Here is a 27,688-nt window from a genome sequence, read left to right on the forward strand (position 1 = left end):
TGAGGTGGTTTATATACATTGTTGCTATGGGAATTCATAACGCACTTTCCCATAGAAATAGTGGTATAATGACCCAATTTGGTCTTCCCTGCAAAAAAGCACATTTAATCTACAACATCCCTGAGGCATAGTATTGCTATTACAGGGTCCAGCTACCAGGTACACTACTACTCCAACGTACAGAAGGATGGCACCAGGCAGTTAGAATTGTAATGTGCAATTTGGGAGCTATACTAACAACTCCCACTATCATGGGATCAAGGACATGCTCTGCTCCGCTGGCCATACTCATCAGTTGAGTCATGTAAGCAGAGAACCCCCTCTCCCCAAGCCAGAGAAGGCAGTGGGAGGTCCAAGATGCTTCATTTGCTCCAAAATCACGTCCTGTCCTACCTACCATAGGTCCTAGGATAGAATGGGGTTCAGGAGTGGGGAGGCCCCAGTCTTTGCAGGTATAGGGAAAGGGTATGGCTGAAGCCACTGAGCCAACCAGCCAGCACTGCTGCGTCTATGGGTGATGAGCTGTATGTGTCAGTGTTGCTGAGACACCAAGTGAAGGAGGTGGCCTGAACACTCCTCTGGAAATGGCTTTACCTCCAAATTGGGAACTTGCCCAAACATGCTACTGGTTAAGTAAAAGAAACACAACTAACTTAAGAACACCACTCAAGTCAGATTTTTCCAAATGGAGAACAAAGCTGATTAAGAATTATTTTTGACAGCACGGAGCTGTCCTCCTCTTGTCAGGAAGGAAAGTCTGCAACACCAGTCAGTGCCTCACCACTATGACACAGTCAAACCTCTTATGACATTCATGCTCATGACCTTGGCTCAAGACAACACAAGAGATACATAGACACCCACACAGGAAGCTGGGATAGCACGTGGGAGAACAAAGCTTCCCAGTCCTGACCTTTTGCTCCATGAGCTGGAAAGGGTAGCGGAGAAGCTGGAGGGAGGAGAGCTTCAGGCCCTGGAGAAAGAAAGACCTGGAGGTCGTTCTCACCATCGCAGAGGGACATGCTTGCTCACCCGGCATGGGGCTAGGCTCTCAGTTGTCTTGTCATACTTTCAAGGAACCTGGCATGCACTAGTCCTCACCAACAACATGTGTATATTCGTGCCAAGTTCTTCAAGGGATGCTGAGAAATACAGCATTCTCACTTGTTTCATTTAAAAATAATTATAAACTTGCAGTGAGTGACACTTCGGAAGTATATGAAGGCACAGCAACATGGGCCACCTGTGAGGCAGTATTACCATGACATGGAGGTTGGAAGTCACCTATACAGAGACGCACGGAGTGTGCCTCTGCACACACGTAAAGATGGGCATGTCACACGTGTACAATGATAAACCTACTAAGCCCTGTGGGTTAAGGCAGCATAGCCCAAATACACTCATGAGCTTTCATCACAGCTGCCTGTCACAGGCTACAGAACAGACAGGAGGCAGGAGTAGGGCCCAATTGGCACCCCCACCTCTTTCCTGGGTGGTTGTGGGGGGACATCCTTACTTGACTTGGAGAGCTGCTCATCCTGGGAAATGCTGAGGTCGTCCGACTCCCCTGACAGCTCCTTGATGAAGTTGGAGGGAAACATCCCAGTCTTTCCATTGAGAACACCTTCCCACCATCCTTCTTCTACCTGCGCAGATACGAACAGAACAGAGAGGCAGGAATCAGGTTAGACATGGCGCCTCCCAGTTTCCTCTCCCATCTGCGTGGTACAGAGCTCCCACCGGCGGAGTCAAAGGACCTAAAGCTTACACTTTAACAGGGAACCAGAAAGCAGGCCTCAAAGAGCCTGGGGATTCAGACTCAGGAAGGCGACCATAAATACAAGTGGAAAAGAATTATTTTCACTAACCTCAAACCAACATTTGGCACTTCCTTTGATTACAAAGGAAGGTAACAGTAGGACTTGTGATTCGTCACTAAATAAATCACGTATGTTCTCATGTCACATCATAGATGCTATGAGTATCTCAAGATGTCGTTTGTACACATTGCTACTTGGAAGTGGTGGTCATTATCACACCTGCTGGGAGATCTTGTTATTTAATGTATTAATGAAGAATTACTTATTACATATAATAAGGAATTCCACAGAAATCAGTATAGGAAAATTTGCTTTTAAAACAGTTTGATAGCTACTTCTATATAAATGGTTCTCTTTATAATCTTTTGTGTTTTATTTCATACATTTAAAACCATTATTTAGAAACTGAGAATGGCTTCCCAGACTACTTAAACGAGACAGTCTAACAAAAGCAGTTAAGAATCCCCAAGCTAACGTGGGAGAACTCCCTGCAGGATTCTGAGGGGCTGTGGATCACCCTGAGATGAGCTGAAATGGGCCAAGGGAGGTAGGAAGGGCAGCCAGACCGCAGACATCCGGGCGGGGGAGGGAAGGCTGGAGCTGGGGCAGCAGCGAGAAGGGAGAGGGTGCAGATTTGAAGGCCCTTTGAGGTGTGAGCTGGTCTTTAGCGACCAACTAACTGGACAAGCAAGAGAAGGGTAAACAAGAAAGTCATCCCAAGGTTTTGTGATGGAGCCACTAACAGAATACCCGAAGTAAGAATAACAGCAAGCTGGCTTCTTGGAGGAAATTTACAGGGCTTTTTGAGAACAAGCAAGTATTAAGTTACCAGTGGTGTGGTAGAACAGAAAGAAACCTAGAACCTTTGGAACTTTGTTTTAGCACATGCATATATTATCTACTCAAATCAATAAATACAAGGCAAAAGCTAACATGATGAAAAGAGAAAAAGAATATTGAGTGAAAAGCCCAGTTCCCATCCTATCCTGAAACTTAGCAGATGTATAACATTACTTAAATTGCCTACCAAACTGAACCCTGGTTTTCCTATCTGTATAATGAGGAAAATTAATTCACTTGATCAGTGTTACAGATGGATGTGCTGTGATTCTACACTAGGGGCTAAGGCCACAGAACTGTACAGGGCTTTTCCCCCCTCAAGAAGTTGATGTTCTACCAAGGTAGAAAGGGCACATGGTTTAAAGAGGGGAGAGGGAGTGTATAACTAAAAACTAGCAGTGCAAGGTAAATAGATGAGAAAATGCCATAACTAGGCACTTTGTTACCCAAAGTCAAGGTCACTGAGATCTGGGATGCCCAAGGAAGGCTTTGAGAAAAAAAGAAATCAAAATTAAATTCAGCCTCTTAGAGTAGAAGTGACAGACACAAGGAGACGAGGAAGAGTGAGACCTTCAGGAAAGGGGGAGGCTGACAGAGCCTGTGGAATGCAGCCAATCAGAATGGTGTTCAGAGCATTTGTTAGGGAACTCATGGAATACACACTTGCAGAGTGGTGACAATATCTGCATGGTCACAGAATCCTCTGGAAAGAATCCAGGCAACAGCATCCATGCACAATAGTCCCAATGACCATTCAATACTAAATTATGGTGTTTAACAGCATTTTAGTTGAAATCATTCCATGTTTCTATGCCAACTCAACTGATATGTACTATTCTTTTAAGGAGCTTTTTATAGGATTAGGATGGTGAGGAAGACTCACCATGAGCCTAAATAGAAATAGTCACAGGATTTATAGCATGGAGTCCTTTGTGCTTGTCCTGAATAAGGAACCGTAAAATGACCTTCTTTCTCCTATAATCATAGGACAGGAGGGGAAAACCAAGGGCATGGGCCACAAATGAGCAGTCCCTGGCATAATCCCCAACAGTGCAGGGCAGCTGGGCCAAGTCCGTCTGATTCAGTTTGACAGCATCTAAAACGTTCCTGTTCCCAGTAATAAGCGGCTCCAGCCCGAGCGCCCTGAAGAAAGTGCTCCTGATCGTGGGATCAGTGGGCTGCCTGCTGGGAAAACAGGTGTGTCTTCACCTCACCACACCTCCAGATGACCGTATCACTGTCACAGCGCAGTCTGAAATATGTGGCCCACAGGGAAACAGCAGAGACCTATCATTAGCCATGCAGCGAGTGGAGGGGCAGAGAATAAAGCCACTGCTCATCCCCTGGGAGGGTACACTTTCCATTGCAGGCTCCTTGGGCAGGGGGGTCTGGCCCCAGGACTGATGAGAGCTGTTTAGTACTATTTCTTCCTATAGCCTGCTGCTTTGGTGGTGAGATTCAGGCTGGAGATATGAGGAAAATGATCCTCACCCTCACACTATCCCTCTTCAGTGATATTCTAGTTCAACTTCCTGTATAAAGATGAGGACATTGAAGCCCAGGAGGATCACATGCATTCATTCACTCATTCGTTCATTCAAAGAGTAAAGCATAGTACCTTGCACAATGAAAGAATGAAGGAATTGAATGCATGCATGAATGAATAACAGAAAATCATTGCGGGGAATCCTCCATGAAGACCTACAAAGCCCTGATTCCTTCACAAAAGGACTGCTCCTTTCTGTGAGGAGCAAAAGGGACCAAGAGATTCTGATTATATTGGCCACTGCTCTAAATTAGGTACTGCCAAGCCTAGGTCTATGTATCCCACTCAATATTTCATGAGCATCTCTCCTGCACTGCCCTAGGATCTCAGGGCACATTGACTGACAAGCTTCTGGAACAAAGAAATGAACATACAGAGCCTGTACACCCCCTGCTTAGAAAGAAAGTTTGCTTATGTTTATGCTCCTATACTTAAAAAGAGAGAAAGAAATGTGTCCCTTTGTAATAGAAATTATGGATGTTACCAAGGGCTTACAATTTCTGCCCCAAAGAAAGTGATGAAAGGGGGCAGGTATGCATGTTCTCCATATCCACATTCTCCTCCTCCAACAGCACACATCGAAAGTCTTCTGCAGGCCTTGGCTCTAGGCTGAGAACAAGCCCCCTCCCCCGTGTCCCTCTGTGACCAACCCAGCCAGCTCTGCAGCCCATGGCTGTGTCCCAAGAGAGAACCCCACCTTCGGCCCACCTTTGGGAGCAGGGCGGTTTACATGTGGTAGCGTCTGAGAAAGACAGAGTAAAACCACTTAAATACTTTGTGTCTGAGTGCCCTGCAATTCCCATGTGTTCAGAATCACCAGCAAGTGGGTTTAGGGCCCAAGGAGCAAGTTTGTAGCTCTTAGCCCTGTTGGAAGTTGGGAAGGCATCTGAATGAATTTCAACACCTCCACCCAATCTTACAAACATTATCACATTAATAAGGCATCAAAGAGGACTTCTGAATGCTATCTGGGGTTCCTAGGAACTCAGAACAGTTCCATCTTCAACTTATCATTGTTGAAGCTTTACTTGTCAACTGTACTGAGAAGGGGTACAACAATTACCAAGTTTAAAGTCTACCTCAGGGTACAAGTAACAAGACAGAAAAATCCATTTAAGGGCTGTTACACTATAGCTTTTTATATCCAATTAGCCCTTGAATACCCAAACCTTAGTCAGAAGCACACTGGAGGGGTGCATGTGGGGGAAGCATGGGGGAGAAAGAGGCACACAGGTAAATGAAGTCAGCTTCATTGTTCTAAGAGCTGTTTTGCCATTCTTTCCCAAAAGGAAAATGGACGAGTCAAGCTTTAAGAAAAGAACCACACCTTAACATTACTAAACTTTTCCTCAAAATATATTCAGACTTAGTAGGTTGGATGTTTCTAGGAATTTATCCATTTCTTCTAGGTTGTCTGATTTGCTGGTGTATAATTGTTCATAGTAGTCTCCTAAGATCCTTTGTATTTCTGTAGTATCGGTTTTAACCTCTCCTCTTTCATTTCTGATTTTATTTGAGACCTCTCTGTTGTTTTTCTTGGGGAGCCTAGCCAAAGATTTGTCCATTTTATTTATCTTTTTAAAAAAATCCATTTCTTGGTTTCATTGATCTTTTCTATTTTTTTTTTTTAGTCTCTGTATCACCTATTTGTGTTCTGATCTTTACTTTCTTCTTTCCACTAACTTCAGGCTATGTTTGTTTTAGTTCCTTCAGGGCATTGCGCTAAGTGAAATAAGTCAGAGGAAGATGAATACCGTATGTTCTCACTTATATGGAATCTAAAAAAACAAAACAAAACAAAACAAAAACCGAAAAACCTAAACTCAGAGCGAACAGATTGGCAGTTGCCAGAGGCAGGGGGTAGGGCAGGTGAAATGGATGAAGATGACCAAAAGGCACTAACTTCCAGTTATAAGATAAATAAAGCCTGAGGTTGTAAAGTGCAGCATGGTGTGACAATAGTTAACAGTACCATATTGTATATATGAAAGTTGCTAAGAAAGTAGATCTTAAAATTTCTCATCACAAAAAATTGTAACTATGTGTGGTGATAGATGTTAGCTAAACTCACTGTGGTAATCATTTTGCAATATGTACATGTATGAAATCATTATGTTGTACACTTAAAACTAATTTATTATTATATACCAATTATCTCAATTAAAATGTATTCAGAAATAATTAAATGAGAATTTTAATAGTGGCCCTTTACCTTACCTGTGAGAAGGAAAAATATTTTGAAAATTTAAAAATACTAGAGAAATATTAAGATAATTTTGCCTTTTCTAGACTGTACATAAATGTGCTAAGACATAGTTTACCTTTGTAATATTGCTGGAGAAAAACAAATTGTTTCTAGAAAAAGATCTTTATATATATATATATATATATATATATATATATATATATATATATATAGGAACCACTTCCTGAAGGCATAAACACCTACTTATTTTCCATTTCAGTTGCTTTAAATAACTGTCCTTATTGATTGGGGGACATGGGAAGCTGGTTGTGCCAAATAGAAACAAGTATTATATAGGTCCGAAATGCCTGGGCCAATATTTTCCCCCAATTCCTGTGTATCAGCCAATGGTAAAATCAAGCCAGCAAAATAACCCTTCTGATGAATAAAGATCCTGAAGTTTTGTCTAGTCACTATTCCCAGGTGAGAAAAAACTATCTATGGGGATGTGTTGATCTTAGAAAACCCATATGTAAGAAACCTTTAAATGGGGTATTCCTTTAAAAGTTCATTGTGGGCAACACTATAACTTTTATCTCAATTGAATTTGATTGCATCTGCCATCTCCTGCTTCCTATACTCCACACTTGTCCTTGAAGATTCCTAGGTCATACCCAACTTTGGAGCAAGGCTGTACTAACCTCATCTCCTTCCTCGAGACTAGCCCAGCACCTTACACAATGCAGCTGTGCTTGCTGAATTCATCCAAGTAACTTCTCACTTTCCACATACCCTGTTGAAATGTCACCTATTCGGAAGCATCTTCTTTACCCTCACTGAGAACATTTGTTTTTAAATCCATCTCATCTGTCAATGCCATCCCTTACCACTCAATTAACATCTTGCATCATTAATTACATTCTTAGCTGTGTATCTTATACCCTCCCTGACAATAGGAGACTATGGGTTGGGGGGTAGTGGTGAAAGTTCCAACCCTCTAATCACATGATTGGCTCTACTGATAACCCACCCTCATCCTTAGGTGCAGCCAAAAGTCATCCCTAACATAACAAAAACTCTCAGGAAATTCCAAGGGTTTTAGGAGCTCTGTGCTAGAACCACCAGGCAAAGACAAATATCGATTTTTTATTATAAATCACAATATCTTCACTACTCATCCAAACTGACAGAGGCTATCTGATGAGTTCAAATTCTGAAGGATTTCAACAGCTATTTAGCTCTAGATAAGAGTACCAAATCTTCTGTTATGAGCACAAGGAAAATGCCTAAGTTTCTTGGAAGTGCAAGTTACTTCTTTGCAAACTGCAAGGCCAAGTTAGGCTTTCGTCTGAAACTGAAGCCTCTGGTCTCCAGCCAGCCTGACTAGGGACCAATGAGCAATTATCTCAAAAACTAACCACAAAGAATAAATAAAAGCAAGAAACTCTGAACATCCCTTAGGTCATGACTAAGAAAGGCTGGTTGAGACCAAGTTCATCCAACGCAAAATGAGAAGTGGCTCATCTCCTCTGCTCTAGATGATATAGATGGGAAGACAAAGGGGCTTCAACGATATTTTCAAAAACAACAGGCCAACAAGCCAGTTTTGAAACTCCAGATGCCCTCCAATGGCATGTCTCCTGGTAATATTATCCATATGCCACATCTGTTCTTGTAATCAGAACTTCACTTGCACTTATCAGTCCATTCCACTCCAGACAAAATGACACAAGTGTGTATTTACAAACAATCTCTTTAACAATATCTACCCAGGAATTCAGCATGCTATGTTTCCTTTTGACCTGGCAGCCCAGTTCCTTTGGTGAATTGATGACTTTAGTGATGAGAGGAGAGTCGCTCACAGCTCTCAGGCCAGGAGGCAGAAGCATGATGAGGGCTTTCTTGAGCAACTTCACCTTGCCAGCTCCACTGCCCCTGGATGGCCACGTGCTCTCCATTCCTCCGCTAAGCCACACTGCAGAGCCCCATCCAGGCTGAGCACTGGAGGCTGATAGTCGACCCCTGCTCAGTGAGGGTCAGGGCTGTGTCTACCCAAACATGCTGAAGGCCGCTGCTCTTACTGCTAGCCCGCAATCCGCTTAAATAGCTCAAAAATATGTAAGTGTGAAGAAAAAGAGTTAGTAGTGTGAAGAGATAATGGTAATGATTCAAAGGTTAAAAAAAATGCCAAATTAGGCATGGAAAAGACAACAGGGAGATTAGGAGTGGTGACTACAGGACCTTAGGTTTACATACTCTGGTTGTTTCACAGCATATGCATTTGTGTGAGTGTGTATAGCTTTGCAATACAGTAGAATCAACCTACCCACCAATCGATAAGAATATAGCATATAAAATGTGCAGGGTGTGTGTGTATACACACACACATATACACACACACACACAAGCTATTGCTATGGTCTTACCTTAATCAGTCTCCAAGATTTAAGGGTTTTTGTGTATTTGGGATTTTTGTTTATTTTGTTTTTACCTTCCAGTGGAATTAGGAAATGCCTACCCATTGACATTTATACAACACCCTTTGTAAGAAAAAAGGGCAAATTTTATATTATACAGTGAGAATGGCCCAAACTCCACAATATTACAAGTAAACTGGAACAGGGGGATTAATTTTTGATGATATAACTTTTAAAATATGGATTCAAAGGTCAACTTTTATGTTTTGTTTAACATAAAGAGCATAGGCTACATAGCTATTTTTCCTTTTCCCTGCTTGAAGAAAGCCCAGAATGGAGCCTAGCATTGAACTGGCGGTGAGTGGAAAGAAGACTGAGACTGTAGGCGGTGGTGAAGTTCTATGTCATCCCGGTGAAGAAAAACAGCTCTGCAGTCCCTTCTTCAGCCACCCATGCTCGCTTTCCTTACAGCCAACAGGTAGGTGGCAGTGGGCGATATGTCCCAGAACCTTATTAATAATTTTCCTTACCTTGATTTCTATTTCATAAACCATTATGACAACATTCAAGGAAAAATCATCTATGACAGAACCATCTTCAACTCTTGCCCCCTTTCAGTCTCTGGTCATGTGCATGGCGATTTCTTTCACATGACTATATCCTGGTGTATGCAATTGTGTGTTCTAACCTGATCATTTATTTTGAAAAAAATCATTTCATGCTTCCATTTATTAATTTACTTTATTCATCAAGGCTTTATTAAGGTATGTATTAGGTTTTAGGCACTACGCCAGGTACCACGAATATAAAGATAAAAACCAGATCCATGTTGTTAAAGAGCTCGCAGGTTAGAAGAATAGAACAGATAATTACAATGCGCAGTATTGTCATAAATACAGATTTAAAGGTCTCTGTGTTTACAAGCCTAATGGCTTCACAATCTTCTAGCTGGATAATATAACAATTCATATTACTATTCACTTTCTTGATTATTTTTCACTATCACATGTGCTGCTGCAATGAACATGTTTCATTTTTTTTTCCTGTTAACCATTTTCTATGGGTAAATCCTAGGAGTAAAATTGCTGGGTCAAAGTGTATTAATTCAGATTTTTATAGCTCTTGACATACATTGCTAAATAGCTTCATAAAAATATACAAAGGCACCACTTCTAAGCATTGCCAACAGTCTAACCACTAAATATTTTCTTAGAATTTTTAAAAGCAGGAACCCATTATTGTGTTATTATGTTCATTTGTATTTATTTAATTAATAGCAGGATGGAATATTTTCTCAGGGTTAAGATTTTAATTTCCCCTTGGGGGATTGTGTTTATGGCAGATCTATGTATCATTTATCACTGCTACAGCAGCTTCCTAATATGTTTTCAGATGCTACAAATATAATAATTTTCCTGTATTGAAAATTTTTCCATTTGTTGTTATCTTTCTTTAGCTAAATTCACTTCCAATCATTAAAAAATTTTGACTCTTTTTTTAAATGTCACACTGTTTCTTTCTCTGGAATTTCTTCCATGATTTCAGTCTTTTTTTTTTTTTAAGATTTTACTTAATTTACTTTTAGAGAGAGGAGAAAGGAGGGAGAAAGAGAAGCAGAGAAACATCAATGTGTGGTTGCCTCTCACATGTCCCCAACCAGGGAACTGGCCCACAACCCAGGCATGTGCCCTGACTGGGAATCAAACTGGTGACCTTTCGGTTCGCAGGCTGGTGCTCAGTGGATTGAGCACCAGCCTGGGCTATGGTTTCAGCCCTAAGAAATTTGTTTTTCGACTATTAGTATAAATGTTCTACTCTGCTGCCCATTTTTCATTCATTCAACTTTCAACAAATCTCCTATGTGCTCTGCTTGCTACCAGGGATAAAAAATAATGAATGAATGACATACTAATACAAATTATTATTATCCAAAACTTGGAAATAGACAAAGGGGTTACTGCATGTCTTCCCAGTGCCACACTGGGAAGAAACCCTATTAACAAATTCTCCAGGGACACATATCTTGTTTGACACACTATTTACTATTCATAAGGTTCATTTATAACTCTGTTAGTGGGGATATTGACTGGTAGAAAACTGAAAGCAATGTAAATGATTCTTGTCACATGGCAATGAAAACACATTTTGACCAGGAGAGATGTAAGTGATTTATCCCCTAAAAAAGATGACCTCAGAGGTTACGGCTTTATTACCCTGTAGGACACTACGTAGTTTTGCATCTAACTTAGCAAACTTAGTCAAGTATTTTCTCTTTCAGTGATTATAAATAGTTTGCTCTTTCACAGTTCTCTTTGAGTCAGCCTTACCATCTTACAGATCCCCTCATTAATGAGTTAAATAAAGCTTTGACACATGCTCACTTTATGTTTATATGAGAGTCAGGAAACCTGCCTGCCAGCATCAGTCCTACCCACATCATAGTTCATTTAATCTCCTCCATGACTACTAGCTTCCTTTTACTGTAAATTGTGTGTTTCTGTAAGATCCAGTGGTATTCAGGAAACCAAAGTAATCAGAAAACTGTATTCCTTTACATAGATAACATGTGTTGCATCAGAATGAATGATTAGGATCTAAGTTGGAAATCCAGGCCTAAGGGAATGGAGACTGAGAAGCCTGAGCCACTGTCTGGTGAGACACTTCAGCAGCAGGGCTGTCTCTGAGTAGCCAAGACCAAGCAGGAACAAGGGACAGTGGTGCAGTGGGAAGTTCAAGGTCTGCAGCCAGGTGGACCTGGCTTCAGCCCTCAGCCCTGCCTCTTCTACAGTCTCTTGAGCCTCATTCCTCATCTACAACAGAAAGTGGTTGTGATGAGCCAATGGGCCAGTTAGTAAAGAGCCTTGTCACGCCTGGCACACACCGGGTCTTCTATGAGTGCCACTTCTTTTCCTTCCCTCTGAATCCACACAGTGCCCCACAATGAATACAGAATCCATCCCCTAGCGGTGGATCAGGAGGACACCTGGATAACCAGAGTCTGCTAGTAATTGAAGCAGAGCAGAAGCGCTGCTGCAGTGGGTGGGAATTTTAGAGGCACCTAGCAAATTGCGTTAGAAGGACAATGGTTTTAAATGGCCCGCATTGGCCCCCCACAGGGCTTGGTGGCATTATTCTCCGAGGACCCTTTTCTTCTGAGAAGATACTTAACTAGATGCTGTCTAAGGTCTCTTTGAGTTTTAACACCCACCACCACCAGCCGTAGCTGGGTTCTGACAACCCGCCCCCCCCCCAAGGCTACCGCACTCACCCACCTGACACACTTACCTCTCCTACCACCTCTATGATGTCACCGACTTTCAGCTCCAGCTCGTCGTCATTCTGGGGCAGGTAGCTGAATGCCACCTGGCATCGGCGCCTCCGTCGCTCGCCTAAATGGGAAAAGCAAAATATTTAGATAGAGCTCTTCTCTGAAAATTAGATTTTAAAGAGAGGCTTCCTAGGCATGCAGGCAAATTAAGCTGACTCGTCTCAAATACGCTCTCTGGGACATGGCTAGAGGCACGGCAGCCCTGGTCTCTCAGAGAGAGGCAGGAGAAAGCAGAGCAATGCTTCTTGGTCTTTTAAAAGCTGCTGGGTCAGAAAGGCATGGATATGAGAAACAGATCCGCTGGTGCAAAAGGAAAAACCCCACCCCGAAGCGCTGGCGCACAGTGTTGCCTTAAACAGTTTTCCATGGATGGGGCTTTGTATTTGCTGCTATTGACTTTTAATGAAAGCTGATATGATGTGGTAGAGTAAAAAGAATGGTCTGCTTCTAATGCTAGCAAGGCAGAGGGAATTTTTCCCCAATGTGCAAAGGAAAAGATAAACTGTCCTGGCCTTTTTCTCACTAATCATCACCCTTTCAACATGCTGGAACTCAGGCCTGATAAGCAAAGGCTGATTAGATTTCAGCCTGCTCTCGATGCCATTTCAAACGCCCCACAGGGGTTCAACAAATCCACTTCTGTCCTCTCCTCTCTGTTCCCAGGGGATCCATTAGCAGGATCCCTGGCTGCTTACACAGAACCAGCCCAGGCAAATCAAGATAAAAGCCAGGACCACACTTCATGACCAGAAGACATTCAAGGCTATAGCATCTCACTCACCAAGTGCGGCCCAGATGGGCGGCCCTCCCTCACTTAGTGCTGGTTCGAATACAGGCACAACTGTCCACACCACACACATGCGTTGTAGGGAGGAACAACATGCAGGCGCTTTATATGTGCCGGTGGGTGGGAGGAGGAGACAGAGACAGCAGTGGAGGCCCAAGCTGGGCACAGGAGACCAGGAGAAAGGAGCTGAGATCAGTATTGCTCAGAAGTTTGTCGCTCAAGGCTGACCACCTCACATCATTCCTTCCGGCCACCACATGGCCTAGAAAACCAAAAGGATCAACAACTTCAAGGAAACATTTAGAAACGCTTACATTATTTTTGGACACTGCCTACAGGGATTTTTTTTCTTTTCTAATCCTTTCCCTGAGAAAGCAAATCTGCACAAGAGTGATCACACGCCACATTAAGGCCCCACGCAGCAGGATATCATACAAAGGGGAAGGTCTGCTACATCTGATGTGCTCACTGATCAATATTTTTCAAAGCCAGTGGCCTAGTTCTCTCTGTTCCATTTTTCTCTGCCTGAACTTCACTAAGGAAGAACAGAGTTGAACAGAGAGAAGAGGGTGGAAGTTCAGAATCAATATACTGTCCCATCACATCTTTGGCGACTGCAAGAACACACTCCACCCCTTTGTACAAAATCACAAGCCTCTTGATCTTGATGAGAACAAATGCTTAGCACCTGGGAGGCCAAATCCCAGGTGCTAACGGCACTGTCAGGAGGCAAAGTAAGGCAACCCAATGAGGCCCTGGCTCTCCCAGGGACAGAGGGCCCACCCCCACTGGCTTTCCCAGGTGGCAAGTCAGGAAGTGCAGTACCCCAGTGCAAAGAACTCCACCACTAGTCTATGACTTCCAGCACAACGGAAGACCAATCAAGCATCGTGCATCAGAAAGGATGCAGAGTTCTCATTCTAGCTAAGAAAGTCTACATGATGAGGTGGTCCTGGCACTCATAACCTGCACCTGGTGACTCTCCTGCCCCTACATACTCCCCTTAAGATGAAGTTCTACTATAGATCTTTAAGAGCTTTATTTGCTAGATGTTAGGTTAAAAGCAAACTCTGCAGATACAAATCTAAACACAAAATAAACAAACAAAAAAATGAGACAAATGTCTGAAACCCGACACTCACAACCACAGAAGCCCCCCCAAGTCCTCACCAAACTGATTTAATATCTAAAGACCTAATAAGGACCTAGTGTTAGCTGATTGTGACTAAGTTCAAAACCTTCTGTAAAAGGTAGCATCTAACCCAACACTACACAGATGGCAAAGGAGAGGGTGACATATTCTTTAAGAAAAGACTAACCCATCAGATTCCAGACCTGGAAGAGAATACTCAGACTTCTCTGGAACCAAATCTCTGCATCAGACTTCTATAACATCCTGTCTGGTGTTAGGAAAATGACACATTTACTCTGCCAGCCTGGTCAAAATTTCTTTAAAAGCCTCTGCGAAGGTTATTCAATCAGTGGCATCAAGTTCTAGAAGGCACATGGCCAACACGCAAGATTAAGAAAAGTGAGGCCTTACAGGGAGGAATGCAGAGGTTGCTGTGGTAAAGGTGACCTGACCTGACCTGACCTCAAGCAGAAATAGTTATTCCCTCTGGCACTGGGACAGCTTGTAACCTTCTCTAAAGCACTTCTGATAGCCATCACCCTTATCACATGCTGCCAACTACATGAGTTCAAAAGTAAAAAGAAAGGAACCAGAATCAGCAATCATTATGCAAATGCGGGTGCTGGCGCTGTGACTTACCCGAGGTTACCAAGTTACTTAAGTGGCAGTATCTCCTTGGCCTGAGTTCAGAGCTCTCCCTTCAATGCTGGATGAACCAATTCAGCTCACACCGTGTCCCAAATTCTCTGCGATCTGCACTTCACTGCCTCCTGCAACGCTGCATAGCACAGCCTTAGGTCTTCACCAGGGCTTTCTCATCACCCGAAACTGCCAAACCCCTGGACTGCTGCTCTTCCAGGCCTCGATTTCTGCACATCACTGTTTCCACCTTGTTTGCCAGCTCTGCCCAACCTAAAGCCCACTTCAGGTGGGCCGGGGACGTGGATGTGGGAACACTGCGTCTCAGTTGCCTCCATCTGTCTTAAATTTAAGGAAGCTTAAAGATGTCATTTGCCATTTTTCCCTCCACTGGCATTTCATTGAGGTAAACTAGCCAGTGCTGACCTTCCTCGAAGAAGTATGTAGACAACAATGTCATCTCTTTTCCGTAGCTGGAATAAACTGAAGGAAAAAACTATGACTTTCCCAAGGCCATGGCCGGGAATCCTGTTACCTCGTGCCCAGAGCGCAGTCCACATGAACTCAAGTTTTAACACATTTCAATGGGCTTTGTTCCCCTATGGAATAAACTGACTCTCGAAAGAAAGTTTTCTTTCAAAAAGAAAAGTTTGCTCATTATGGCCAACAATAATAACTCGGTATTAGAATTATATAGAAAGAGGAGAGAACACATGCTTTTCTTCTTTCTCGTCGCGGCCCTGGCCACGGTCTTTCATCACTGCAGGACAACTTAGCTCCTTACACATAACTGAAAGTAAGGGGCACAGATTTTATGGACATACATGCAAATGTATTTGCAACACGGCTTACCAAAATAGTATGAATAAGGCAGACTTCCCAAGCAAACTTGATACGTCTCTACTTCATTGCCATATTGGTGATGGCCACAGAATATACATGCATAAACATGCATTTATATGTAGGAACACAGGCACACTCTCAACTCCCTCACTAAGCCTCATAACCACCATTTATTCATGACCAGCTTTGTTGAATAAAATAGTAACAGCTACCATTTACTGAGCACTGACTGTGTGCCAGGCACTACTAAGCACCCTGCATGTATTACCGCATTTCATCATTACATTGAACCTCTGGGATAGATCACTGACCCTCTTTTACAGACAAGAAGACTGAGGGGGCACATGGAGACCAAGTACTTGTTACCACGGGTCCTACCGCTAGAAAGTGGACAGCCTCGGATCTCAAGTCAGGAGATGCAACTCCAGAGACACCGCCTCCCATGTCTGCCCATTCTTAAGAAGAATTCTTGGCTGTAGGTCTTGAGATTGCGGAAAGGATGAGCTGGGCTAACATGGCACATTATTAAAATGCAAAACCAGGGAGTGAGAACCTACAAATCTGGAGCTTTTCCGTACAGCTAAATGCTGGGAACTGGGGCCCATGTTTTAATGAAATAAAGCTAGTTTGATGGGAAGGAAATGTAGTACATTTGCATTCTCTGCAAAGGAAATAGCAGAAACTGAAAAGGGTGACGTGACTCAGCCTCAGAAACAGCACACACATCTATTATTTTAGAGCCTTCTGAGGGGTCTTATAACATGTGAAAACTTTACTAGGCCAATTCATTGGATGACCATAAAAATATAACACCAAATAGTGCAGTGGGTAAAACAAGTCTTTGGGTCAATGGGTAACTTTCAACACTCAGGCAGTCCTTTTTTTTTTTTCTTTTTTTTTACATCCCACACTCCCTCCATGAGAGTGTAAGAGTGTAACTACAAGTATTTCAATCATTTGATACTTTCAAAGAACCCAATAAATTAATCAACTAGATCTTTACCACATGCTTAGGAAACACAGCATTATCCTGACATCTTTTTGCAATACAGAAAGCACTGATAAAACCAAAGAGGAAAATCAGAAGAAGACCTCAATTCTCAGGTCACTTTGGCATTTCCTCCAGACATGGCCTGGGGACCACCTGTGTCAGAATGTTGAAGTGCAGGGCAGACCTGTGGAACTGGGAACTGTGGGTTGGGGCCAGGAACCTGCACTTAAATGTGACTCCCCAAGTGGCACTCCCCATGAAAATCTAAATCTCAATAATGAATCAGTGCCACCTGTTATAGGTGACAAGAGATGACAATGCTGACAACCGGAAAGCACCTGGTGGGAACAGGTGGTCTTCCTTTGGAGGACTCTAACCAGTGGCTCTCCGTGTTGGCTGCACATTGAAATCACCTGGGGAGCTTTCATAAAACCACCGATGACCTTCTACATAGCAGTTCCTTGGGAACCATCTCTATAGAAAAAAAGGGCTGAGGCAAACAAAATACAGAGTGATTCTGCCGAAATTAATGAAGTGCTCAAACACTTGAGGGGTAGTTTCAAAAGGACAATGCGATCAGCCGGATGGGGCTTCCACAGGCCAAGTTCGGAACAGTAACAGCATGTAGTGGTGAATGTATTGTAATTTATTTATTTCAAAAAATTCATGACTGCATATTGATGAGTTCAATAGGCAGCTGTGTTGATAGCTAGATAGATAGATGGATACAATTAGGTAGTTAGATATGAGGCAAGAAGGGTAAGCTCTTCTTTACAAAACAATGTCAACTTAATAAATACAGAAATAATAGAAACAGACAATTAATATTTTATAACCATCACAGCAATAGTTGATTCTAGCAAGAATCAATGGTTTCTAAATGACTGAGTGAAAGCTTCTTGAGGATGAAGATAGTCACAGAGTCTCAAAACCCTCCCCCACAGTTTACTTATTAATTACACAAGGAAAATGGTCCCCTTAGAATTAAGAAAGCTGGCAGGTATAGCGTTAAAGTTCATGTCACCAGTAATGGGACAAATTGACATCAGGCGCCTCCTTATGTATAAGGACTTAACCACCTATAGAATGTTCTGGCCCAAAACATGTAACCTAAATCTGACCGTAGGAAGCAATCCTACAAATCCAAATGGAGGGACAGTCTACAGAAACTGACCTCGTTTTTAAAATTTCTTTTTTAAGTCAATATCAAATAAGATTTTTAAAAGGCTAGGGAACTGTTCTAGATTTAAAAACAGTAAAGAGATATAACAACTAAATATACTGCAATCTTTAATTGGATTCAGGGTTTTTAAAAAAAGGTTATAGAGGCCATTATTGGGAAAACTGGAGAAATTTAAATACAAACTAATACTAGATAATAGCATTAAGTTAATGTTACATTTCCTGACTGTGTTAGTTCTGTTGCAGTTACATATGTCCTTGTTCTGAAGCATTAGGGATGGAGTGTCCTGATATCTGTAACTTTGTTTCAAATAATTTCAGGGAAAAAGGAAAGGAGCTTGTGTGAATACACACACACACAGAGGGGGCAAGATGGGTGTACATTGTACTACTGTAAGTTACAACTTCTCTATACATTTGAAATGTTTATAAATAAAAATTTTGAGAAGAATAAAAATACAGATGTCTGTGCCCCACCCCTAGATACTCGAATGTCATCGGTCTCGGGGAGGCCTGGGTACTTGGATTTAAGAGCTCCCGGGGTAACTCTAACATACAGCCAAGGTCAACAGCCATCTTGACAGATCCGCGGTCCAGCAACAAATGGGACTTTTCCAGGGCCAGGCTATACAGGTCTTACATTCAGCTTCTTCTACCAAAGGGGGAAAACATGATACTTATCTGTCAATATCTCCCTAATGCCTAACCCAGAGCAATGCTGCCATGCTCATTTTTATTTCACAGACCTGTGGGACAGCTGGACGAAGCAGTCTCTAGCTCTGGAAATGTGTTCCTGGGGGTAGGCGGTGGAAAAATCAGTGATCTCCCCTAGGTTTTATCAGCAAATAATGCTATAGGGGTGCAACAACTCCCCAAGTTACTGAGCGGCAGGCACTCTGGCTTTTTGAAGCTGTTCTTGAGTTGAAAACTTCTGCAAGGGGCCAGGTTTCCTATTTGGGATGGGAAAACAACACAAACTTAACTAAGTAGGGAGAATCACCCATTTTACTTGCGACATCCAATGGATTCTGGGTGCTAAATTACTCACTTCGTGAGCCAAGTATCATACCTTTTCTTGGAACAATCCTCACTCATTAATCTATTTCAATATAATGTAACTCAAGAAAGACGAGGACCCTTCAGACACTGATAGCATGCCAGGAAAGAAAAAAGAACTTGTAGATCTTTCTTTACCATCCCCTCTTGGCTGTGGCTGGACTGTTGCAGTGGAAATGTACAGAATTTCATTAACCAGCACTGTTTGTCCCCTGCCGATGAGCCTAGGGACGTGTACAGTAAATATCTGTGCATGGCAGAAAACAGTAAACCAATTTGCCTGCTATTTCAAAGGCAAGGGTCATCTGAAAAGAGACTATAGTTTACACCAGTGATCATTTGCTCCAGAGTCCCACCAGGATATAGGAGAAAAATGTAGAACTAGTAGGGAACCATTTATTACAACCTCTGAGCCATGGGGTGGGGGTGGGGGGGTGCGGCAAGTAAAGTAAAAAGTCACATAAGGAAAATCAAATGAACCTTGTTGGAGATGAAGGAAATAGACATCGATTTAGTGTCTGCTATGTACCAAGAACCATGCCAGGCATGTTATGTGCTTTCCCTTAAATCCTCACACCAGGTTAGGGGCGCTGGCCCCATCTTTATGGATGAGCGCCAACAGGTCGGATAACTTGCCCAAGGCACAGGAGTTGAGGAAGCTGTGGTCTGCAGCCCTCTTCTTCCACCAGCTCAAGATAGGACCAGGAAGGCAGATTAGGGGTGCATTTCAGGGGGACTTTGGATGCCATGCTAAACATGAGGACTTTATTTTATGGGCAATAAAGAACCAGAGGAGGTTTCTGGGCAGAGAAGAGACAAGATGTTATAGGGGCAGGGATCTAGGGAGAAGTGCCTGGTGTCAGGGGCGCACACAACAACTTAAGGGAGGGAGTCTAGAAGCAGGCAGATGACCCAACAAATGACGATGAAAAACAGAGAAAAAGTCTGAAAAACACGGTGGAAGGAATCATATACACAGGGAAGGAGGGGGAAATATCCAGTGTCATCTGTAGTTGACGTGCGTCTATTGCCCCCTGTGGGAGCCAGTGTCCCTCTCTGGCTTGTTTTGGATTAAAATGGATGCATGAATGAACTAACGAGGACCTATTCCACATTCTGTCTGTGGGTCATGGGTTTTGTGAACACAAACTTGCAGACAGTCAAAAGGGCACTGGAGAGGGACAGCAGAGGTAGGAGGAAAGAGTTAAAGGCTCAGCTTGGTGTTACACAGGGCACCCACCAAGGTGTGCTTAAAAGCCAATGCCAAAATGGTCAATTTTACATTATATGTATTTTACCACAATTGAAAGAAAAAAAAAGCCAGTGCCACCTTGAACTGTTGCAACTATATGGAGGGAAAGGTGGTAGCCCCTGTATCCTTGCCACTGTGTTGAAGGTGCCTCATTCAACCAACGCTGTAGTCTGAAGCATCTGTGATACTAAACAATATATGCCTTACAGTTTTTGTCTTCCGATTTTATGGTCCACTAGCAATTACCCAAAGCAAATGGTAGGGCAGAGCTATAAATATCTGAACAAGAAATTATGTATATTTGATTTTAAATTTAAACGTTTTAAAAGACAGAAGGCTTGGCTGGTCGTGTCTCAGTTGGATAGAGCGTGGTCCTGTAGACCGAGAAGTCATGGGTTCAATTCCCGTTCAGGGCACATACCCAGGTTGCAGGTTCAATCCCTGGTCGGGACATGTACAAGAAGGCAACCAATTGCTGTTTCTCACATCAATGTTTCTCTTGCTCTTTCTCTTTCCCTTCTCTCTCTAGAACAATGAAAAAATGTCCTCGGGAAAGGATTAAAAAAAAAAAAAAGAACAGATTTGTTTTAAGTAGGCAAAGCTATCTGTATAACAATGTTCAGGGCAGCACTATTTCTAATAGCAAATGCAGACATGCACAAAGATCTACACAGGAAACATCCTGAATGTCCACTGAGAGGGAAGGGCTACATAAATCATGTGGGAAACTAAACAGCCTTTAAATAAAGCAAGCAGCTCTATGTGTATGGACATGTAAAAGGTGTCCATAGTACCTTAAGTCAGTGATTTTCAAGCTTTTTCACCTATGGCACACATAAACTAATTAGTAAAATTCTGTGAAACACCAAAAAATATATTTTTTGACAATCTGACCAAAAAAATAGGTATAATTTTGATTCATTCACTCCAGACAGCTATTATTGTACTGGCTGCTGTCATTTTTTTTTATTTGATAATCTAAGGGAAAAGAGATCAGTGCCCCTGAGTAAATAGTCAGATATTGCATGTTTTAAAAATTCTTGCAGTACACCAGTTGAAAATTGCTGCATTAAGTCAAAAGAGCAAGTCGCATCATATGTACAATATGATCCCGGAACCTGGCACAGAGTATGTATTCAACAAATGTATATAAATGTGTAAGTGGATTCATTCAACATTCAACCAGTGTGCAAGGGCCTAATACAATTAAGTGAATGAGAGACAGGGCATGTGTGTCCACACTTGTATAAGCACGGAAAATGATATGTAGAATACACCCCAATGTAATAGTGGTTATTTTTGGAAAAGGGGTTGGGGACTGTAAAGGGAGGCTCATTTAAATGTTTCTGCACATTAATGTGTTTTTACAAAGGGCACGAAATACACTATTTTTAAAACATCATAGTTACCTATTAAAATAATTATCTTGCATTATGAAACATCCTTCTGATCACGTTTTGATGACATCAATCGTAAAGTTAGTTCTTATCCTCCAAGTAAATAAATAAATAAATACCAAATGAATCAGGCAGAAAGGTGATCGTCACAGGCTAAATGACAAGGGGGCTTTGAACTGGCTGGGGCCGGCCCATAAAGCCAGCAGCAGGTGTGAGCCGCGGCAAGCAGCCCTGCACCTGTACTCACACTAACTATTCTGACTAGACACTGTTAAAGAACCCCAAGGAGCCCCACAATATCCTCTCAGTTGCTAGTCAAAGGTCGTTCCCCTGGCCTGACTCCTCAGACCACACAGCCCAAGCAGCCAGCTCCGTCTTGGTGGTGGAAGGGCACTGTGTCCATTCGAGCTCGCTCGCACTCACTCACTCACTCACTCACGCAAACCTGTACACGTGCCCAACCGTGGGGGCCCCCTCTCCGGGTTCCCCTAACAACCACCGGTTGTCTCTAGCACTGCTTTCATCCCACTGTCTTCCAATTATTTCTGAGTGTCAATTTACATGCCTGCCTCCTCCCCTTCAGCTCTAACACCTTTCAGCTCTTTCACACACACCTTTGTCAACAAATGCAACACATTTGCCCACACGCACGTGAGCCTCATGATGGTTATGTGGATGCCACTTTACGACAAATGCCCACTCTCGATTCACCTGTGAGCCCAAGTGCCACATATCTAGAAACAGAGGGAGGGACACAAACTCCTGATCCAGTCCTTCCTCAGTCCTAGAAACTGCAGAGTCTAATGCCCTCCTTAAAGAAGCCACTGGAAGCAGTCTTAAAGTCAGTCAATTAACATAGGACCAAAAAATCAAGTTTCTACTACCAGCATAATGCAGAAAGGTAGCAATTTTCAACGGGTGTGCTGCAAGAATTTTTAAAACATGCAATACCTGACTACTTAGTCAGGGGCACTGGCCTCTTTTCCTTTAGGTTATTAAATTAAAAAATGACAACAGTCAAAATAACAATAACCGTCTGGTGTGAGTGAACCAAAATTATACATATTTTTTGTGCCAGAGTGACAAAAAAATATATTTTTTGGTGTGCCACAGAATTTTAGTAATTAGTTCACATGTGCCATAGATTAAAAAAGGTTCAAAATCGCTGCAGAAACGGGCCATCCATTCCGTAAACTGAGTTTCCGCAAAGAGAAGCAGCATATGGGTATTTTCAGTATTAACACTGTCACCTGATATTCCCATAGAAGCCACATCTATAACTTTGGCACCATGGGTATGAAGAGCTCCTCCAACCATGATGTCCTCCACCTCAACCGTCTTATTCAAATCGGGTAGGAATTGGCTGTGTGAAAGGGCACACAAACTCTGGCTGTACAGCTCACAGACACGTGGCCCATGTTGCAGCACCGAAGCGCACAGAGAGCACCAGGACTCACGACACAGACAGACGGATGACCAGTGGACCCAGCATTGTGACCATCTCGTGTGGCCTGCTTCATGGCTCTTTGCCTAGTTTTTTCACATATAAAATTAGAATGATGGGGACAGACCTACTCTCCTTGAAAGGCTTAACGCCCCGTGACTCCCTCCATTCTTCCATTTGTCTTTATATTCATAGATATGGTAAAAGGCAGCTTGTTCATTATTTATACCCGTCCAACCAGTGTTCTTTTCACCAGCCTTCCCTTCGCACCAGAGTGAGATAAAGGAAGCACACCGAAAACCAAAAGTCAGCGAAGGGTGTAAACGCCCTTCCAGTTTCCCCCTTTCCGCACACTGGTCCCAGGGGCTAGTTTGGGTCTTGCAGCACGCCCCTTAGCATTCCCCTTAATCCAAGTGACCCGACCCACAGCAGAGCACATCTAGGGGACACTTCTCCGAAGTGCTGCTGTGCCCCTGGCCTGACCCCCCCAGCCCAGGCCACCCTCTTATCTCCCTGGGGAGGCAGTCTGGGCGTTCAGAGGAGAAAATCGGATCCATAAAGCACGTTGCTTTTCTCTGCTCCAGCAAGGCAGATTTGGGCAAAATGCCCAAAGGAACTCGACATATTTATAGAGTTTTGTTTGCTCTACTTTTAAATGCTCCATGTCGAATCATTCAAGTGAAATGAGAATACAGAATTTCAAAGGAAAAACTGAAGGAAGGTCCTAAATATAAGTTATTTGTTGAGCATAAACAAGATTTCTTCCTTCTATCCAATGTACTCTCTCTAATGTACCTATTTTTAAAGGCATTCTCAAACTTTCCTGCTGACAAATGGACCTATCAGACCCCTAACTTTTATAGTTAAGGGAGGAGGCCGGGAGGGAACAAGAGGAGAGGGAGACGGGAGAGGGAAGGGCGCGTGTGAGCACACGTGTATGAGAAACTGTGACAAAGGTCTAGAAAAATCCTAGAGACCCTCCTCTGGGATCCATCGCTCTTGCCTATTCTTAGAGAATTCTTGCGGGGGGCGGGGGGAGAATGCCATAAACAAATGAGAGTTTGCCAGTTTTTAAAAGTAGTACCAAAAAAATAGTCACTGTACAGAGAGATATAGAGAATGACAGAAAATTCTACATTTCTCTTTATGAAGGAGGAAAAGATCTGTATTACAGGTAGTCAAAATGACTTTCAAGTTCTGACTCATTTTGAATACATTTTCCCTTCTCATCCCCATCAAAATAAAGAAGGGGAAAGCCCAAGTATTTATGAATTTTCTTGATGCAAATGAGGGTTGTCATCTCCACAATTCCTTCTTCTTATTTAAAAGCAGAGGTTCTCAACTGCGGTTCATGGACAGAATTTGAAGGGCTTAAACATGGCTGGGAAGAAAACTGATCTTTATTTTTACTGTGTTCTCCCTGAAATGTGGCCTCACTTTCCACTGTACATATAGGAAATGACCCACACTGGTATTAGCGGCACCTGTGGATTTTATTTCTTCCCTATCATGGGGATAGATATTTTCATTTCATATCATGACCGGGGCAGTTATCTTGAAATATCATTTACTTTCATCCCTATTTCAAAATTATGATAACTTCTAGACCTGCTGGACCTTACTATTAATGCATCAATAAAGAATATGTATTGTTTATGATCTTACAACATTTTGAAAACTGTATTTCGGTATAATTGGTTTTCTTTGTAATCCTAAGGATTCTATGTTAGCCTTTTATGAACATTACTCTGAGAAGGGGTCCACAGACCTCAGTAGACTGGCAAACAGGCTTCACAGCAATTTCTTGAAGTTAACTCCTGGTCCTTACTTTCAAGATTATGGTTTGCAAGGAAACACAGAGGTGCAAGGGGGAGTTGGACATGTAAAATAAAGCCGGAAACATAACATTTTGACTCTACATTGGAATGTTTCATAGGCTTTGGAGCAGCCCATCATGACAAAAGAACCATACTAGGCAACTTAATAGGTCCTGATCTATGAAGGGCCGCGTGGCACCGCATTCAGGAGGCTCCTTGCCAAGTGCCCTCTTATTACCCGGGTCAGTGGCTGGCAAGAGCCCCGCTCTGTCATCTGGAGTCTTGGCTCAGCTGAGCTCAATGCCCACACTCCCTTCCACGAAGGCCAGCACAGCTCATTGCAGGCTGACACCTGCCACTGCCTCAAAGTCCCTCCTTCGGCCAAGCCCTCCATTTCTCTCCCTTTGCTAACTAGTAAAGTTCTAGAATGCACTCCAAGGCCTATCCCCTCCAACCGCCGGCCAGGTATAAGGGTTCCTGGGGCGTCTGTGAACCCACAGTGCTTTCTATCCACCTCTTTCTCTCAGCCCTGGCCAACTGCATTGTCGTTGTTTGCCTACGTGTCCCCAGAGCCTGCTGGGCAGTAAGTGCACACGTATTCCATGAAGGGAGGGACGTTTGTACCAATGTTTATAACTGCACAGGATTTGCCTGGGAGGGCTGCCACCGCAATCCCATCTTTGTGCTTCACCACAGGACAAAGGGCCCTGAGGTCAGCAAGTCCACCTGAGACCGAAGCCATCCATCAAATTGTTCAGAACATTTATCTAAACCAAGAAAACAGCAATTCCACTTTCTCAGAAGCTATATTCCAGATGCCTTACATGAAATGTGCCAAGACTTATGCAGAAAGGTCACCGCTACATGATTCAGAAAAGTGAAAAACCAGAATCATCCTAAATGTCCTTCGATCAGGGAACTGGTTAGTCAAGTCATGGAATATCTGTGAACATCTACAAACAGGCGGTGTCGCTCTCAATAAACTGCTACAGCTACATTTCCCAGATTGTCTTCAACCTCACAGAACTAATTGCAATACAGCAGAAACAGTATGATCCCATTTGTATTTTCTTAAATAGCAATATGTCTGTATCACTGTGTGCTTAGATTAGATCTGAAATTGATGTTTTTGTGGTTGAATCCCTGCAATTGCTTATGATCTGTCCTAGAATAAATGTGCGGAGCTCTTCTCAGGAGATAACCACGGGCCACGTCTCCTGGGAGTATGACCAGGGGAAGGGCTTTTATACTACACTTCATGCCATGACTTTCCTTTAATTTTTTCACAATATTTGGGTGAGAAAGAAAGAAAGAAAGAAAGAAAGAAAGAAAGAAAGAAAGAAAGAAAGAAAGAAAGAAAGAAAGAAAGAAAGAAAGAAAGAGAAGGAGGGAGGAGGGAGGGAGGGAGGGAGGGAGGGAGGGAAGGAGGGAGGGAGGGAGGGAGGGAGGAAGGAAGGAAGGAAGAAGAGAAAGAAAGAAAGAAAGAATTATTTTGAGAATAAGTCTAAGAAAATTCAGGGTGAGTCTATGAGAAAATGTGCAACTCTCATTAAGCAAACAAAGAGCAGTGAGGTCTAAACGGCAGAACGGGCACGCACGAACGCAGTCTCACTATGTGGGTGATTCTCTGGTCAGCGGGACAACAAAGACCATTCCTGTGGGCTTTGCTTCCCCTCGGGGCTGCAAATGGCTTTGTCGCCAAGGCCCCTCTATAGGGGTGTCCTCCAAGAAAGGCCAAGTTTCTAAGAGAGCGAGGAGTGTAAAGGGACTGGGTAGCTGTAAGGGGACATTTTTAAGCAGACTTTTCTTCAAAGAAATAGGTTAGTGATGCATAAATTGTCTCCTTGTTCCAAGCAAATAAAGACATTTCTCATTTACTTAAGCAACTCCTATTTTCCTTGTACGTATGCGAGAGTAGCAAAGGTACATTAAAAAAGGGCATCTTACACTCAGACTTTTCCTTTTCCAAACTGATCTGCGACCTTTACTCTCCTCCCAGAGGGAGGGAACCAAGTGTCATGAAAAGTGTACATTTAGAAATTATAAACCTGAAATGTGTCAATCTAGAAATTTTGAGGCAAGAAAATGAATGTAGATTCATTTGTGGAGAAAGGACAGCAGTAGGGGAGAAGCAGATAAATAAATGTGCGTGGATCTCTCCAACACCATTGATTTTTGCCTGGCACTACATGCTTCAGCATTTAAATATCTTCACCTTGACAGGCTTCATTATACAATTTTCTATATAAGTCAGTCTCCTTGGCGAGGTGAAACCTCCTGGAGGGCAGGACTTGAGCTTTTCTATTTGTCTACACCACGTTTGGCAAACGTTCCCTAAAGGGCCAGGGTGTGCGTATTTTAGGCTCTAAGGACCATTCAGTATCTGTGGCAATTACTTAACCCTGCTGTTCTAGTTTAAAAAAAAAAAAAAAAAGCAGCCATAGACAATATGTAAATGAATGGACATGGCTTCGTGACAATAAAACTTAATTTACAGAAACAGGCATAGAGAATTTGACCCATGGGCTGTGGTTTGCCAACCTGTGGTTACCTATAGAAAGGGGCAACAAAGGGTCCAAATAAGAGACCAGGAATGATAGTTTTTAAAGGAAATGCAAGAGACATTGCTAAGGTTAAAATCATCAGCTTAGAAGCGACCCCCTTCCGAGCTTTCTATACCCACAGTGCTTTCTATACACCTGACTGCCTTTGAGGCAGGGGCAGGTGCCCCCGTCACCATGGTTGCAGGACAGCATTGCACCCAGTGTGTGATCGCTGTCCTCACCCTGCCCATACCACCCAGGACTGTCCCTCCATGCCTAGACTCCGCGGTGCAGCAGCTGACTGGCCTCCAGTGGATTACTAAAAGCTAGCCCGGAGCCCCGCCCAGAGCAGTCCTTTAGTAATGACCCCAAAAACAAAGGAAAGAACAACAAACAAAGAAACGATGAAGGGGATTAAGGGGCAGGAGTTACAGATGACCCTGAGGGCTGGTGGGAAGAACTGAAGGTT

The 27,688-nt window shown here is 42.9% G+C and overlaps 1 protein-coding gene across 3 annotated transcripts in view; it reads right to left on the bottom strand.

Moving 5' to 3' along the window:
* Window positions 1–27,688, bottom strand: part of SH3KBP1 (SH3 domain containing kinase binding protein 1) — a 312,729-nt gene that overhangs the window by 147,174 nt on the left and 137,867 nt on the right. For 2 of the 3 annotated variants that reach the window (XM_054581126.1, XM_054581127.1), the window contains exons 4-5: window positions 12,094–12,197; window positions 1,517–1,646 (exon numbers count right to left, since the gene is read on the bottom strand). In XM_054581126.1, coding sequence (XP_054437101.1) covers window positions 1,517–1,646; window positions 12,094–12,197 — 234 coding nt within the window. Of the gene's footprint in view, window positions 1–913; window positions 974–1,516; window positions 1,647–12,093; window positions 12,198–27,688 lie in introns of all 3 variants that reach the window. The other variant, XM_054581125.1, reaches the window with a different exon arrangement.

Source organism: Pteronotus mesoamericanus, unplaced genomic scaffold (genome assembly GCF_021234165.1).
Source record: "Pteronotus mesoamericanus isolate MK-2021 breed Mesoamerican mustached bat unplaced genomic scaffold, CSHL_Meso_final contig_65, whole genome shotgun sequence".
NCBI lineage: Eukaryota > Metazoa > Chordata > Mammalia > Chiroptera > Mormoopidae > Pteronotus > Pteronotus mesoamericanus.